The sequence below is a fragment of the Pelodiscus sinensis genome, chromosome 8, assembly GCF_052426305.1.
Source record: "Pelodiscus sinensis isolate ZL-2025 chromosome 8, ASM5242630v1, whole genome shotgun sequence".
Classification (NCBI taxonomy): Eukaryota; Metazoa; Chordata; order Testudines; family Trionychidae; genus Pelodiscus; species Pelodiscus sinensis.
The window spans coordinates 8,909,977-8,926,097 of NC_143059.1; the positions used below are offsets into that span (position 1 = coordinate 8,909,977).

The following is a 16,121-nucleotide window of genomic DNA, read 5'->3' on the forward strand; positions in this document are numbered from 1 at the left end:
TCAGGGATGATCTAGATGTTGCTTAATCCTGTTATGAGGGCAGGGAACGAGACTTGATAACCTCTCAAGGTCCCTTCCAGTCCTATGACTCTATGAACTTGGCTTCCATATTGAAAAGCTAAATTCTTCTTGCCACTTCTGCTAATCGAAGATGGTTTCTTGCACAGAGTCCAGAACCCCATGAAGATCTATTTTCTGGGGAACTCCAAAAAGCTCCTCACATCAGTCTCGGAAACCCCAGCTGCTACTTCACGCCAAGAGAATAAATATCAGAAGGCACTGTACCAAGGGCTCCCAACCACCTGTATGTGCACCATAGCTGGCACAGTCTTCCTGGCTTTCCTGCTTGGTACTCTAGGAAACTACTGCTCACTTCCGTGGTGGACTTGAAGAATCACAGCCCATCTCACATTCCATCATGCCCTGGCCCCTGGTCACTAATGGACTTGAAGAATCACAGCCCATCTCACATTCCATCATGCCCTGGCCCCTGGTCACTAACACAGGACTGGACATTGGGCAACCACGACCTCAAGCAAGAACGCCTAAAAACAGAATAAAAGGAAGGGAGCACCAAGGTAAGTTATATTTACACTACAGACTTTCGAGCAGCACGGCTGTATCGCTGCAGCTGTGCTTCTGTCAAGTCTTCCACGTAGCCAGTCTATGATGACAGAAGTGAGTTCTCCCATCTGCATACTTAAACCAAACCAAACGAGCAGCAGTAGCTATGTCAGTGGTTGCAGGTCTTCCAGTCACGGAGCACTGTCTACCACCGGTGCTTCCATCGGTGAAATTCATGTCACGCAGCAGTGTGTTTTTTCACACCCTAACCGACAACATTTTACTAAATTTTTTTTAATTAACTTAGGTGAGCTCTTAGACTAGTGAGATGGCATGGTTGCCCCCAAAAGGGTAGGAACCATGGCACTACAAGTTTTTTGCAAATGCGCCCTTAGGGGCTCTGTGACAGAGGAGAAATAAATAAATGAGTGATGTTGTAGGAGGTTTGGGCTTCAGTGCAAACACATGGTCCATATTTATTCTCACAGTGAGAGGTGCACTGGCCACTTGATGTAAAAGAGCAAAGTGATCATTCTTTTTCTCTAGGCGCTTTGTTGCCATATGGGATACATATAAATCATATTTTTGTTTTAACAGCAGAGGCTTTCCTGATAGATAAACATGTGGTTTATCTAAAAAAAGAATTGAAATGGATTGTGCTTTGAACGATCATTTAATGGCCATAGATGTGCCAAATAAAAACATATTTTTTTAAGAACCTGGCTCACTGCCCAATATAGAACAGAATTTGTATGTGTGTGTGTGTGTGTGTGTGTGTGTATGAGAGAGAGAGAGAGAGAGAGAGAGAGAGAAAGTGTGTGTGTGTGTGAGTGAGAGAGAGAGAGAGACACCAAACTGGTTAATGTATCCCTATCTGTTTTGAGTTTAAGCAGTGCTCTCTACTCGACCCTGTGCCAAGTTGAATCCCAGGCTAACACACTCTAATGAGACAAGACATTACCTTTATGAATGACCTCATAGAGAAGAGGTTGGCGAGCATTGTTGAGAGGCCTGGTGCCAGGCAGCTCTGGGCTATGAAACCCAGCTTGAGCTCAGCAAGACAGATTGCGTCATCCCCTTCTTTCCAATTCCAACTTGGGATATTTAGCAGATGAGCCTGAAGGAAGAAATATAGGTAAAGGACCCCGAATGCTTTCCCCACGTTCTGTTAACACAGGAAGTATCCAAACAGGTGACAGCTAATCTTTTCCTTTTGTGCAGGTCTGCTCCTCCTGTAGAAGGTTAAAATATGATTACGACTCAGACCTCAGTGGTTCAGGAGTCAAATAAGTCAACAGCATCACCCAAAAGAGCTCCAGTACTGTCAACTCATTGCTTCATTTATTTCATCACATATATAATTATTCTCACAGGAAAACTACTGACCAAATATTCTGCACTTGGCTAATAGCCTAGTAAAAGCATCCTGATCGGTTAATAATTAAAATCACACAGAGTTTTGATATCATGTGCTGCCAATAGCCATGGAAGACAAATTAAAGAGACACTTGTGGTTTCCAAGTCTCAGGCTGAGTATCACTGAAATAGAGGGTTTAATAAATATTCTTCCAAACCAAAATATTTCCAACAAAGTTCCTGGATGGGAAAGGTCTCCACTTTCACACCTTTCAGTTTAAACTTCCTAATATCCCTTGGGAACTTGAAAGGAGGCTTTGTAAGGCCCAGCGACAAAGCTCAGGTTGTTACAGAGTATTACAGAGTTTTCATTGCACCCAAATCTTTGTATACTCCTTACAGCAATCTCAGCTACTCCCTGAGAGATAAGAAATGCACACAGACCTCAGAAATCAAACACAGGTTTTAAACTAATCTAATGTGGAAATGCAGTGGTGTTATCACATGTCCACAAACTCAGCCCTCGAATAATATGATAAAACCCGCACTCTTATGGTTTCTCTAACTCTCAGAATCCAATAAGCAGAGTCTCGTGTAAGGAGTCTTTTCTCTCATGTAAAGAGTCTTTTCCTTCATTTCCTCATTAATTTTCATTAGAAATACAAAGCAAAAACAAGTTTTTAAAACAACATGCTTACCAATGAGGGTGAAATAGAATGAATCTGTTCCACAAAAGAAAGTGGACCAAATTCTGCACATTAGCTGCCCTCCACTTATGTATGTGCAGAGGACAACCCAGGCAGTAGAAACCATGCTGTATAAAACCAGGTGGATCTTTGAGCAGGCCTACATTTCTTTAACTGACATTATACAGAAACAAGATGGTGATGTATCTTTTACTATACCAGCTTTGACTGGAGTGAGACACAAGCTTTTGGACTTACACAAAACGCTTCTTCTGGTCTGGAAAACTTAACCAGAGTGTCACAGCAAAGCACAACATAGAACATAATAGTTGATGAACAAAGAACACAACAGTTGATGTATATTTCAAAGAATCATTCAAGGGGAAATGAAGGTACGAATCCCTTTGGAAATCTTACCCACCGTCTGCAGACTCCCAGGACTCCACAGACCACAGGTTGAAAAACACTCCCATACACTCTATCTGAATAGATAATAAAAGCATTGTACATGGTTTAGTGAATCAAGCTGGGCCTTATTTCACAGGAAACATGTGCTTGTAAGACCAACTGAAATCAATCGGAGCTAGGGAAGCTCAGCATACCAGGGTAACGGATATTTTAGCATTCTGCTAAGGTCTCTGGCATATGTAAAAACAGCAGAATTAACTTTTTATGGGATTCCATGACAATTCGTATACACCTGTTCCTACTGGGAAAGAGAAACACTTCCAATTTATGGAACCAACATAAGTGGGTATGGGAGACTGTGGTAGCAGAAGTCTCTGAAGAGCGAGTCCCCTTGGTCTTCTCATTACCTTGTTATGATACTGCAGCATCTGAGTGATAATTCTTATCTTCGGATGGTAATTCTTTATGGAAATTACTCTAAAAAGAAAAAAATAATATTTTAGCTAGTGGACACATTGGACATTCTCCGAGAGCAGCTTGTGTCACTGATTTATTTGCATCCGACAATTAAAACTAATTTGATTTTTCACTTGATTGTGAAAGCATCTTAATGAGTAACAGACCAGTTTAAATTTTAGAGCTAACATGTTAGTCAACTCAGACTTTAGGGACCAAAAATTATGAGGGTTTACAAAAAAGAAAATAAAACAAAACTACGTGGCCTGAATAGCTCTACCTATTGTGGATTTCACAAGAAAGTTCTCTCTGTTGTACCTAAAGGCAGCCAATATGACTCATTTTGTTACATAAATAATATGCTAGCAGATAATCTTGTTTTCATCTTTTATGTATGAGGGATAGACTCTTCAATGAATATCCTAGCTGGCTTCTTTAAACTGTTTATTTGTTCAAATTTCCCGGTTGGCTTACACTTAAATGGTATCCCTTCCTTTTTTTACTGTCAATAGCATTTTCATTAGACTTTTGTGCAAATCAAATGCCCAGATCTCAATACCCTGAATTAGAAAGTGTTCAAAATCCAATCCTGAATCCAGATTTGAATTTTGCAAATGGCTCCTGTTTTTATGGCTTAATCCAAACAGGCCTGAATTTAGGAGCATGTAAAATCTGAGTCTACATTCAACATTCTGCAACCTGACTGCATCATCCCCAACTGTTCTCTACAGAACAATATAGTGTCTCTGAACTGTACATAGTGCACAGAAAGATACCAACAATATACAGGCAAAAATTACTGGGAGAAAGAAATATCTTGAATTTTATCTTAAATACAGGTTGGATCTCCAAAATCTGGCACACTCTGGTCTGGCAACATCTCTGCTCCAGCAGCACCATGCGTGCTTCTGGACCAGAGAGCCCGGGAGCCTATGAGTAGGAGGGCCAGACAGGCTGAGCATTGGTCAGCAGCCTGGCTGGGGACAGCACAGGACCGGGACAGAGCCCTGCAGCAGCCTCCAGCAGCCCCTGGGAGTGCAGGGATGAGGTTGAAGCCCCATGGCAGTGCAGGGTCAAAGTCCTTGTGGCAACCCCCAGGAGGGCAGGGCTGAGGAAAAAGCTTGCCCCGGAGGTGCAGAGCCAGGGCTGGGACTGGAGCTCCAGACCTGCGGCTGCCCCAGGTTGTGTGGGGCTAGAGCCTGCGGCAGGAGCTGGAGCCTATGCTGCCCAGGAAGCCAGCAGTACTTGGGCAAGCAGACCAGCCAGGTGTGGTGGGGAGGGCCAGGGTGAGGCAGGGTTACCTGCTGGGGAAACCTTCCAGCAATGGGTGTTGGATTTGGGGGCCAGTGGCTTAAGACTTTCCCTGGTCTGGCAAATTCTCTCATTTGGGACCGGTCAGGTCCGGACAATGCTGGACCAAGTAGGTCCAACCTGTACAGCGGACAAGGCACTAGATTGAATCCCTGCATATGTATCCTATAGGTTATGAAGAGAAAAATAACCCCAGAGTTTTAAAGAAAAAGAAGCACACATCAAACTTAAACACACAGACATGAGTTGCAAATTGAGCTCTGTCTTATTAACAGAAGGCAGGAAGAGGAGAGAAAACAACTGAAGGGGAGAAAAATGTTGTGGCTCTGCAGTTTTTGCAGCATGGTAGATTCCACATATCTCTAGGTATCTTTACATTGCACACAGCCTGGGTCCCATAAACTCAAGCTTGTGGTCCTGGCGTTTCTGAGCATACTGCATTGTACACCTGGATTTACAATTCCTGAACCTGGGTCCCATAGCCATGCTAAATTGTCCGTACTGCACAATGAAGAGCTTCTCACTCATGCCTGCAGCTTGACCAGCATCCACACGGCAAAATCACAGGGCTTGGACCCATGCTACAGCTCGACTTGGGCAATGATCTATCCCTCCCCACCATCAAGGTCCTCAATGCTTGCTGACTAAATTAGATTGATCTGTGTCTGAATGAAAGGGAGACTTAGGGTGCGTCTATGCTGCAGGGCTTAATTTGAAAGAAACTACGCAAATTGAGCTACGTCAATTGCATAGCTTATTTTGAAATTGGGAGCGTCTACACAGCACTTATTTCGAAATAGGGGATTCTTCCTCCAACTTTCCTTATTCCTTGGACAATGAGGGTTACAGGAGTGGGAGTAAGAAGTCCTCCAGCTTGACAGTATTTTGACACTATTTCGAAATAACTGCTGGCTGTGTAGACGCAGATTAAGTTATTTCGGAATAGCGCTAGTTATTTCAAAATAGTGTTGCAGTATAGACGTACCCTTAGTCTCCAACCCGAGTCAGAGCCAAGGTTTAGTATGCAGTGTAGACATACCTTCTGAGAGCAATAGCTTATTACAATGGTGTGCTGCCGGCATACTATGCCGGATGTTGCAGGCATATGGGGCATACTTGTTGCAGCCTTATTCCAGAGATTAGAGAATAAAGGGGTCTGATTTTCTTTTTGGAGGGAGGAGAATTGAAGGGCAAAGAGAAAAGTGTGATGCTCCCCTCCCCCTATTAATTTCCCTTTTTCCATTGAAGTGTTTAATTAAATCAGTTTTATTGAATCACACTCGCATTCCCAGTAATACTTCTGCATTTTATTACATTAAACATACTGAATCCATTTAGGAACCCACCAATCCGCATCTGGAATGCTCTTTAATCTATTTATTGCAATTAAAATCAAAGTAGGATTTCTCCCGTCACATCCCAAACGTGGCTTTGGAAAATAAAGCGAGGGTACTTAAACCCTGGCTTCTTTCACAGGCATCCCACACTCGAGAGAATACATGGCCTTTTCCAATGAAGTATTTCTATTTTAAACTGCATTCCTGCATCTACCTTCAACTCTCAGAATGCAAGCATCTGACAGGCCAATAAAATCAGTTTGTAATACTGGCCATTTCATTGCATTAAATAATTTCAATGTTTTTTTCCATTTTAATTTTAAAAGGGGAAGACTGGTTTCCTTAAAACTAATGCTACCTGAACAAAATAAAAGCAATGAAGAACTCTTATTTTGACTTACTTTTTGCAATTTCCTTATTACTCCCTTGCTATGCAAGACAAACAATGGTATCGTGTCTCCTTAACTAGAACGGTTATCAGTTTTTACGGGTTAATAGCCTGTGACTAGCTGGGGAGGTCAAGAATAGCAATTTCAGATCAATATTCACAGCAACTGTGGAAGGCAAAACAAGTCTCTTCTTCTCAGACCACTCTCATGGCAGGAAGGCAGAATAGAGCTTAGGTATGTAGTTGGCCAACACAATCATGTTCCTCAACTCAAAAAGGAGATAAAGCACAGGGCCAAAAGAACTGGCTGCCACTAAAAGTAGGTGCAGGGGGAGCCCATGTTACACACTGTGGCTCCAGCTACACTGTTTGTTTTTTGTAGATGAGGAAATGCAAATGAAGTGCTCATGAGCAAATCTCACACTCTCATTTGCATATTCTCTTCTGATCCTTTTTGCAGAAGATGTTTTTGCAAAAAACCTGCAGTGGTGATGGGGCCATTTTTCGGGAAAAAAAACCCTTTTGTGCAAGATCCCTTATTCCACAAAAAATTAGGTTTACAGGATCTTGCACAAAAGGTTTTATTTTCCAACAAATGGCCCCCGTCTATACTGCGTTTTTTTTTCCTTTCCCAAAAACCTCTTTCGCAAAAAGGATCAGAAGAGAATATGCAAATGAGATTTGCTAATGAGCACTTCATTTCCATTTCCTCTTCTGCAAAAAACAAACAGTGTAGATGGAGCCTGAGACTGACAGAATTCCTCGGAGCACTACTGCCTGGGTTCCATGTTGCCACTTACCCAACCTCATGAATGCATGTGGATACAAAAGCCAGAATTTCAGGCTTAGCAATCTTGTTTAAATGAAACGGAGCTATTCTTCAGAACAACACTCTTCGGACTTAGTTTTCAGAAGAGCAGGTGACATTTGTTAATAGGGTTGGAAAGCAGTAACCAGTGCCCCTACTATAAATGTTGTGTATTTTGCCTCTGCTGTCTAGGAGCATGGGGAACTCATAGTAGCACTTAGAAGGTGCACTGACCCCAGACACCCTGCCAAAGTTTTAATTGCAAAATGGAGTATCCCACATGTCCCCCTCCCTGACTCTCTGGGTGGCCCTTCCCTGCTCCCTCTATCCCCGGCAGGCACCTGCCTCGGAGAGCGAATACCGTTATTAAGGCCTTTCAGCTCCACTCTTCTAGAACATGGGATGAACAAAAATAAGGGGAAATTCATTTCCCCACTGAATAGGTGGCTTCTTTATGGGATACAGCAATAAACACAACTGCCTTAAAACCAGAATCCTGAAGGTGGTTCTCTCAAATATCATTACCCTTACTTGCCAGAGAGGAACACACAGGAACCCATAACGAGAAAAACTGGACTTTCCTTGTAAGCAATAAATACATCGGTTGAAGAAAAGACTGTAAGTAGGCTGAGAGAGTCTGGATATTGTGTTCTGAATAAAAAATACGTTTGAGCCCAAAGTACAGGATAAGGTGTTTGAGACGGCAAGGTCCCTAGGATGCTGCCAACACATGTAGAAAGTGCGGGGCGCACACAGGCAATTTTAATGTGAGTATCTACTTCACCTTCATTCTCCAGATAAAATCTCTGAGGCCACATAAATGGTACTGGCTAAAGTAGCTGACCTGCTCTGGTTATCTTGGCTAGCACTTCCTCTTTTCATTATTTTACTCCCTGTCTCTGGAAGCAATTGTGTGTGAAGTTTTCAAACGTAACAGAAATCGGCAAGTATGAAGCAAGCTATGGGTATGGTCCGCCTAGATCGGGGTGAACAATAAAATGGCGGTGATTTGCTTGGGTTATCCCTGGTGGGTCTCTACAGGCACAGGCAATTGCAGCTCCCAGTGGCTATGAATCACCATTCCCAGCCTGTGGGAAGTGTTGTTGAATAGGACACCGCTTCCTACAGCTCCCACTGGCCGGAACAGCGATCCATGGCCAACAGGAGTTGCAATCTCCCGTACCTGTGGAGATGCAGGTAAATATAGCAATGGCGGCCTGTCAGAGCCTAAGCCTGGGGAACTGGATCTGGCTCATGGACCGGTGTTTGCCCACCCAGACCTAACACCAGCAATTTGCTCGTCATAAATGAGCACGACAACCACTCTCAAAAACTCTTCAGGTTACCTCATAATATTGGAGGCATCTTCAGCATCTGGGTCAGCGCAGTATTTATTGGCAAGGATTAGGCACGCATCTGCTGACTCTATCTGAGACACACACAAAAAGCAATCATAAATATAAACCTTTGTTTCCAACTTCTTATCATAACCATGGCCTCTAAGAAAGCAAAACAGGTGCTTCTTCCAAGAGCAACAACAGTTTGTAATTTTTGCTGAGTATAAAGCGGATGGTATGCTGTAGATTCTGACTCCTTATGATGTCAGTGGCACTACCTACATAGAACTGATCACTCAAACTGCTCAAAACACATTCCAAACATTACAATACTCATGGTTGGTCAATACTTAAACATACTACTGCCGTGGTTGTTATTTCATAGATACCAAAAATGAAGCACCAACAGGTTCACAGCCAAAGTTTTAAAATTCCATGTTGTAGGTCAAGCTCCTAAATCCATAGGGACAGGGACTGTTTTTCTGTTGTTTGCACACTGACTACAGGTTTAACCTCTCTAGTCCGGCACTCTCTGCTCCAGCAACATCCATGGTCCAGCATGATTTTAGTTAGCTGGATGTCCAATTATCACGGGTGTAGCCAAGTTTCCCGTGGTCCCATAAAGTTTGCTTACAGCACCAGTCCTGGCTCTTAGTGTTCTGTGCTGTTATTTAGCTCTAATTTACCCCAATTGTCTGCTAAGAGCCCAGGAAGCAGTGGAAGTGTTGGTAATGCTGCGAGACAATATTGCTCTCCTGTGGTTTGGCAGATTGTTTCAGGACTGATCAGGTCCCAAGGGTGCTGGACTAGAGATATTTAACCTCTATTACAACAGGATCATAGTTTGAGTCCCTAGAAAACAACATCATAAAAAAAACCCAATAGACAACTGATTTTAGGGGCAAGGTCAATCTAATTGTAAAACTAACACTCATCAACATTGAGTCTCGTTAGCATAAAGCAGCAGATTTAAAGTATACCAAAATGACTATTTTTCAGTACATTTGGGCAGTTCCCACACTGTAAAAGAGAAGATGCAGAGAGAAGATAACAAGAATGAATTTTATGGCCATTACAAGAACTTTATTTTATGCTGCTGATTAGAGCTCAGCTCAGAGTATGTTGTGTAAAAATGGACCAAGCAGCTTTTGTAGCTGGCGCAGGCAAACCCCCTAATTTGTATGCAGTAGAACAGCTTAAGATCAGTTAAAGATCTTTATGATTTAAGAAGTGTGTTTATGTCCCATTAAAAAGGCATGCAATGGGGTAATGCTGCATATAAGTTTGGTATCTTTTTCTCTTCCCAGTTTCAGGGTTTGCTTCAAGAGGATGAAATTATTTAACACAGAGTGCTTTAACCTAGTGTTTTTCAACCTTTTTTAATAAAGTACCCCTTTTAAAAAAAAATTAAAGTACCCCAGTATCTACAGTTTTCAGACACACACCATTTTTTTCTACCATTGCAACACATTTGTTTAAACAACTTAATTGTAGCTGGGCGGCTGATGAAATTTTTGGGTGTAAAAAGTACAAAAATAATACAGCGCTGTAAAACTTAAAACAAAACTGAGTTTTCTCCAAATTTCAATTGTGTTGATGTGCCCCCCCCCAGACTTCTCTTGAGTACCCCTAAGGGTACATGTACCACTGGCTGAGAAACACTTCTTTAACCAATACAGGTTGAACCTCCCAATTCCAGGACTCTCTGGTCTGGCAACATCCAGCAGGGCCACAGATGTTGCTGGACCAAAGAACCCTGGAGGTGGGGAGCGGGAGCCAGGCGAGATTGCAGGGCAGGGGAGCAGTGGCTGGGCCACGTGGCAGCTGGGGCGCTTCGGCCTGGCGGGGGACTCCCCCGCATTAGCGTGGCCAGGCGCGGGTGAGGAGCCCTGCCCCGACCAGAGAACCCTGGGCTGGGGAACTCCCGGTGAGAGCAGGACTGACCCTGGCAGTGGGACTGGTGATGGCTGGGTGACTCCAGCTGGGGAACCCTGGGGAATCCCCAGTGATAGCAGGCTGGGCAGCCCCGGCCAGGGATCTCCCCTGTGTTATCGGGGCAGGCGGGGCTGGGGAACCCCCAGCATCAGCGGGGCCAGGCAGGGCTGGTGTCAACGGGGCCAAGCAGCAGGGGAGCCCCAGCTGAGGAACCAAGGGAATCCCTGGTGGCACTCGGGCTGGGATGGCCGGGCAGCTCCGGCCAGAGAACCACCGGAGGTAGTGGGGACAGGCGGCAGCAGAGAACCCTTGGCTGGGGAGCCCCAGGGAATTCCCAAAGGCAGCAGCGCCAGTAATGTTGGAGCAGGACTGGTGGCAGCTGGGTGACCCCGGCAGGAGAACCCAGGAAACCCCCGGTGGCAGCGAGCAGGAGCCCCAGCCTTGGGAGCCTGGGAGTGGAGCAGCCAGCATAGTTCAGGACCTAGGAATGGTTCAGGACCTCTCCAAGGGTGCAGGATCAGAGAGGTCCAACCTGTACTGTCATTCTAGTTAGCAAATATCTCAAATTCTATTTGCTTTTTCAGGACACTAGGCAAGAGAAAAAGAGTAAAAAAGGTTTTCTAATTGCCCCAATGTAAACATGTCAACAGTGTTTGTAACATCAACTTCTAACATGTTAAATGTTAACGATCATAGGACTTCTCCTATTAAAGTCAATTAAAAGATTCCCATTTACTTCAGTGGACACTGCATTGGAGGTAGAAGCTGCTTATTTAAGGGAAGAGAAGGAGTAGAAATAAAACATCAGCAGAATCATTACCTTTACTCTTGCCAAGTCGTGTGGATTGAGAACTGAACCCTGATAAAATTCCACCTGAGTGAAGTGTCGTTTAAAAAGAGCTTCCAGTTCAAGGTTAGGGGAGATACTGCATTGGGGGGGAAGAACAAAGTAGTAGTCAGTTTGCACAACATTTCTGTCCTACTCTTCAATTCACTTTTAAACTCTCTGGAATTCCATTGATGCTTTTCTTGTAGGGTGAAAACCATGGGTCTCACCTTTTCTTGGCACAGCTCCATTCCTTTTACTACATATGTCCCCACATCAACAGTGAATGTGGCCCACCAAAAGGAACTAAAACCAGCTTCCCTGAATGTAGCATAAGAGAGCTAAGTATGTGGATTATTTTTTCATTTGACCACTTAAGGGAAAATAACACTGGTCAAAAATGATATGACAGAATGAGAACAAATGGACTTAGTAACAGTTAATACAATCTAGAGGTTTTATCAGGTCCTGTAGGTGACTGTTAACTTACTGTATGAATTACACAGTCTCGTGGCAGTGCATCAAAGTGCAGATAGATAACTGTGTATGGTCTGGACTGAGTGAGCAGCCAATTCAATGGGTAGATTTTAAAGAGCATCATGAATTGAACTCAAATAATAAGCTACTACTTTTGCATCCTTTGGTCTTAAGTGCCTCCAGGGACAGATTCCTAACAAAGCAGAGGAGTTTTTAGGGATCAGTGTTCCTCTTCTATGTATGAATTCATGTTACTAAGAGCCTATGTGTGATGAATAGTTTTGCTCTTGTTTTCTAGGTTTGAGTTTCTTAATTAACCCAGGAGCCATAAAGTTAATAAATAATACCAGTGCCAATATAGACCTCCTCTTTGCTATTGTGTAGGATTCTTGTATCTCAGCTGTACCAAGCAGTATGGACACAGCGTATATGTCACTCAGACAGAATACTTACACAGCAGAGAGTGAAACAAACCTCATGGTGTCTGAATTGAGGAGAGATGCTGACAAGGTTACAAGACTACTGCACCTCCGTCCCCTTTTCTGATCTCTCTGTCTTGGTCTACACTAGGGAGTTATTTCGAAATAACTCCCCTTACTTCAGAATAGCAAGCAAAGTGTCCTCCCTATCAAGCCCATTATTTCGAAATAAGGTGCTGGTTATTTTGAAATAACAACTCCTACTTTCCTTGGGGAATACGTTTATTTCAAAATAGTTATTTCAGGAGTTATTTCAAAATAAGCTATTTCAAAATAATTTCCTAGCATAGACATGCCCTTGGTAACTAGCAAACATTTACTTGCCAGGTAAAGAGCATTAATTCAATTTTTAAAAAAAAGTTTACTTGTGGTTGTGTGGGCCATTTCTCCAAATGCATGCTCAAATGGGTAGGAAGTGCTTAGTTACCCATGTGCACAAACAGTAACCAGAGTTCTGTACACCACTGCAGAAAGTGCATATGCAACTATGGATGCACATTGGTCAGACTTAGTAACAGTTAATACATTCTAGAGGTATTAATTTTTTTATGTTCCCGAACCTCCAATTCATTTCCTTTTGGAAATTCAGTTCCATGTGATCTCTTAAAAGGGAACCTCCTGCTTACCCTAATAAAACACAAGCAGTTACCGGGGATATCAGCTGTATCCATTCATCTAATTTAATGGCAATAGTATAAAATCAGGCAGGTAGCAACTCTATGCATTGGCAACTTCCTTTATCCAATCACCACAAATGACTCTTAACCTTTCAATCATTTGGTTTGACAGGACGGAAAATGCATTGCTTCTTGTTAAGCGTGTTAATATCACTCATTCAATAACAGCTCATGGCGCGTAGAAATGCATACTGCTCTCGATAGGAACAGACAGTTAACACCATATTTCTCTCAAGCAAATAGCTGTTTCTAATAGCCTCTCCCTAAGACATGCCAATTTGATACTGAATTGTGTGTAATGGGATGCTAGTGACAAATAGCAACTACCTTACAGCAAAATTTCTGATGGGAAGGGTATTCCCAGGCAACTAATGGTTGGCTGGAGAAATTGTGGTCCAGTCAGTCCTTACTTGCCAGGAAATACCTGAGTTAAACATGATCAGTAATGTTACCAGATAGAGTATTTCTATCAGTTTGCAACATCACTACAGCGGTTCGACAGCGTTTTGTTTTTGTTACACTGTTGTTTTGCTAGCAAATATAGACCAATACAGTAAAACCAGAGGTGACTGCACTGGGTTTGTAGATCTACATGAATTGTATCAATCAGTGTTCCTCATCTCATTCATTTTTACAATTCAAAGTGCATCTTGGACCTCCCTAACTGTTCAGGTTCTAGGAGCAGCTAAAAGGGGTGCGTGGAAAGCAGCAATGTATCATAGAGCACTTCTTGTTACAGAGGGATTCCAGTCATTTTTCAAAATTTCAGAATCCAATAATCTTTTCACAAAGTCATTGGAATGGGAAATTTCTGTAAATTTACATAAAACTAGTTAACTGTACTCATCGTCTGCAAGTTCGCAATTGCCTGGTAAGAAGATTAAATGCAGCAAAATCTTTTTTCATGATGTTTGTGTTTGGAAAAGCAGCTAGTTGTGCACATCGTTAGGTAAACTTGAGCATATATTTGAAATATGTCATTAGAATCAGAGAACACAGCTTTGCTGCAATTCAGCTTGCAACTGTTAGACTGATGAGGCATAAAAGTTGGAGATAGAGATAGATAATTGCATATGCCTATGAATGGGAGTTTCTAACATGTTTTCTCCATAGATTGCATGATGGAAATTAATCTCCATAAATTAAACATAGAACTATCCATGGCCAAAGAAAACTTCTACACTATTTATTAATGTTTTTATTATCTATTATTTCTTATTTCTGAGTACGATGCACTCTTTAAAATAAACTTACCAATAAAATTAGTAACAAACAACTGAATAATTGAGTTTTTCTTTAATACGAGGAGCAGAGGTCTGAAGTCTAATAGTTTCAAATACCTGTACTGTTAAGTGTACTAGTAGGTGGGAACAGAACACTTGGGGTAGCCAACAGGAAAACAAGATTTCATTCTCAACATTCCATTTGTTTTGCAGTGTTGGCCAATAGTCTGCTCAGATCAGGATAACCTGGGATGGTCTCAACTGTCTCAAGTTTTCATTTCTTCAAAATTTCAAATATACGTATTAAATTCATTATCCTTTAGTAATTATCAATCACTAAATAATTTGAAATTTATGTAAACTATTTCTTTCTTGTACTCCCTATTAGATCCATACTTTTTCTTCTTCACACAGCATTTGTTTTCTTAATTTATAAACTACATGTATAAAATATCCTTGGTCAGGTCTCCTCTTCTGAAGAAGCATAATTTTGAGAATAGTAGGACACACTTTAAGTGTCAAGTTTTAACTAACAAGGTAGGGCTAATCTGTTTCCACTTGCTTTAGGATACAACACAACACAAACTACTGTTGAACAGCCTAACAATTGCATAGCAGATGAACTCAGTCTTTGCTGAGGCTTAACTAAAATAATTTGGGGCCAAGTAATCTCTTTAGATGCATATGGCTTATAATGAAATCTATATAAGCAGTTCTGTGGACCTGATGGCAGAATTTCGCCCACTGTGCAGAAAAGGAAAGAAATTTCTGTGTAACTGTCTGGAGGTTCTTGAGACTATCGTATAGAAAGATATTGTGTCTACCCTATGATTAGATTAATAATGGGTACAAATACTTATAAACTATTTTTAGGCCTCACTAATAATAACGAAATATATTGCATTGAACTATTAGAAAATGTGGAACCAATGAAGAATAACAACTGACAGTAAGGTTGGGAAGTATTCATGGATTGACACTACACACTTTCAAAAGCTTCCTGTGAAGTGCAACAAAGCTTTTTAACTTGTAACAGCAATGTATGATTTCATAATGCAGTCTTGGCCTTTGGTCATCATGATGAACTGGTGTGGATAATGGTTCACAATGACATATGTTTGGTTCTATAAGTTTCTCAAAACTTCATGCTGTATCTTGGGTATTTTAACATTTCACAGGAATGGGAAAAATCAAGGCTCAAAATTATTTTGACTGGTAGGGTCAAAAATAGTTTATGAGAATCAGGCACTCTGAAATTCAAGAGCCTTCATAATCCCAAATGTATAAAAATCTAGTGGAAGAGAAACAAACTGACACCCAGGGTGAAATTCTGGTCCTTTTAACATCAACAGAAATTTGGCCATTAACTTCAAAGGAGTCAGGATTTTACCTCCAGGGTCAAATACCTATCTGGTCTAACTTCACTGAACGTAGCTGAAACTAAATGAGGTTACACCATGAATAAGTTTGACCATTAGGGTACATCTACACCACATGCTTATTTTGAAATAAGCTATTTCGGAATTTTTTCTGAAATATCTTATTTCGAAATAGCACGTCTACACTACAGGGCAGCCTCAAAATTAGTCCGAGGCAGCCTTCCCTACTGTGGATGTGCTACCTCGATTTAGAGCCCCTGGAGGCACTAGGGTGTAATTACTCTGAATGGCCCTGGGGAGAAGCTATTTCAAAATAGCAGCAGTGGAGTGTCCACACTACTGCTATTCTGAAATAGCTATTTTGGAATAAGCATTATTCCTTTTGGAATGAGGTTTACAGATTTCAAAATTATTTTGAAACAACAGAATTGCTGTGTAGACGCTCAGATTGTTATTTTGAAATAACGTTAGTTA

At 41.8% G+C, this 16,121-nt stretch overlaps 1 protein-coding gene across 20 annotated transcripts in view; it reads right to left on the minus strand.

The window, feature by feature from the left end:
* Positions 1-16,121, minus strand: part of KCNMA1 (potassium calcium-activated channel subfamily M alpha 1) — a 755,813-nt gene that overhangs the window by 188,620 nt on the left and 551,072 nt on the right. For all 20 annotated transcript variants that reach the window (XM_075934712.2, XM_075934716.2, XM_075934715.2 and 17 more), the window contains 4 exons: positions 11,407-11,512; positions 8,661-8,743; positions 3,422-3,491; positions 1,526-1,681 (listed from right to left, as the gene is read on the minus strand). In XM_075934712.2, coding sequence (XP_075790827.1) covers positions 1,526-1,681; positions 3,422-3,491; positions 8,661-8,743; positions 11,407-11,512 — 415 coding nt within the window. The remainder of the gene's footprint in view (positions 1-1,525; positions 1,682-3,421; positions 3,492-8,660; positions 8,744-11,406; positions 11,513-16,121) is intronic.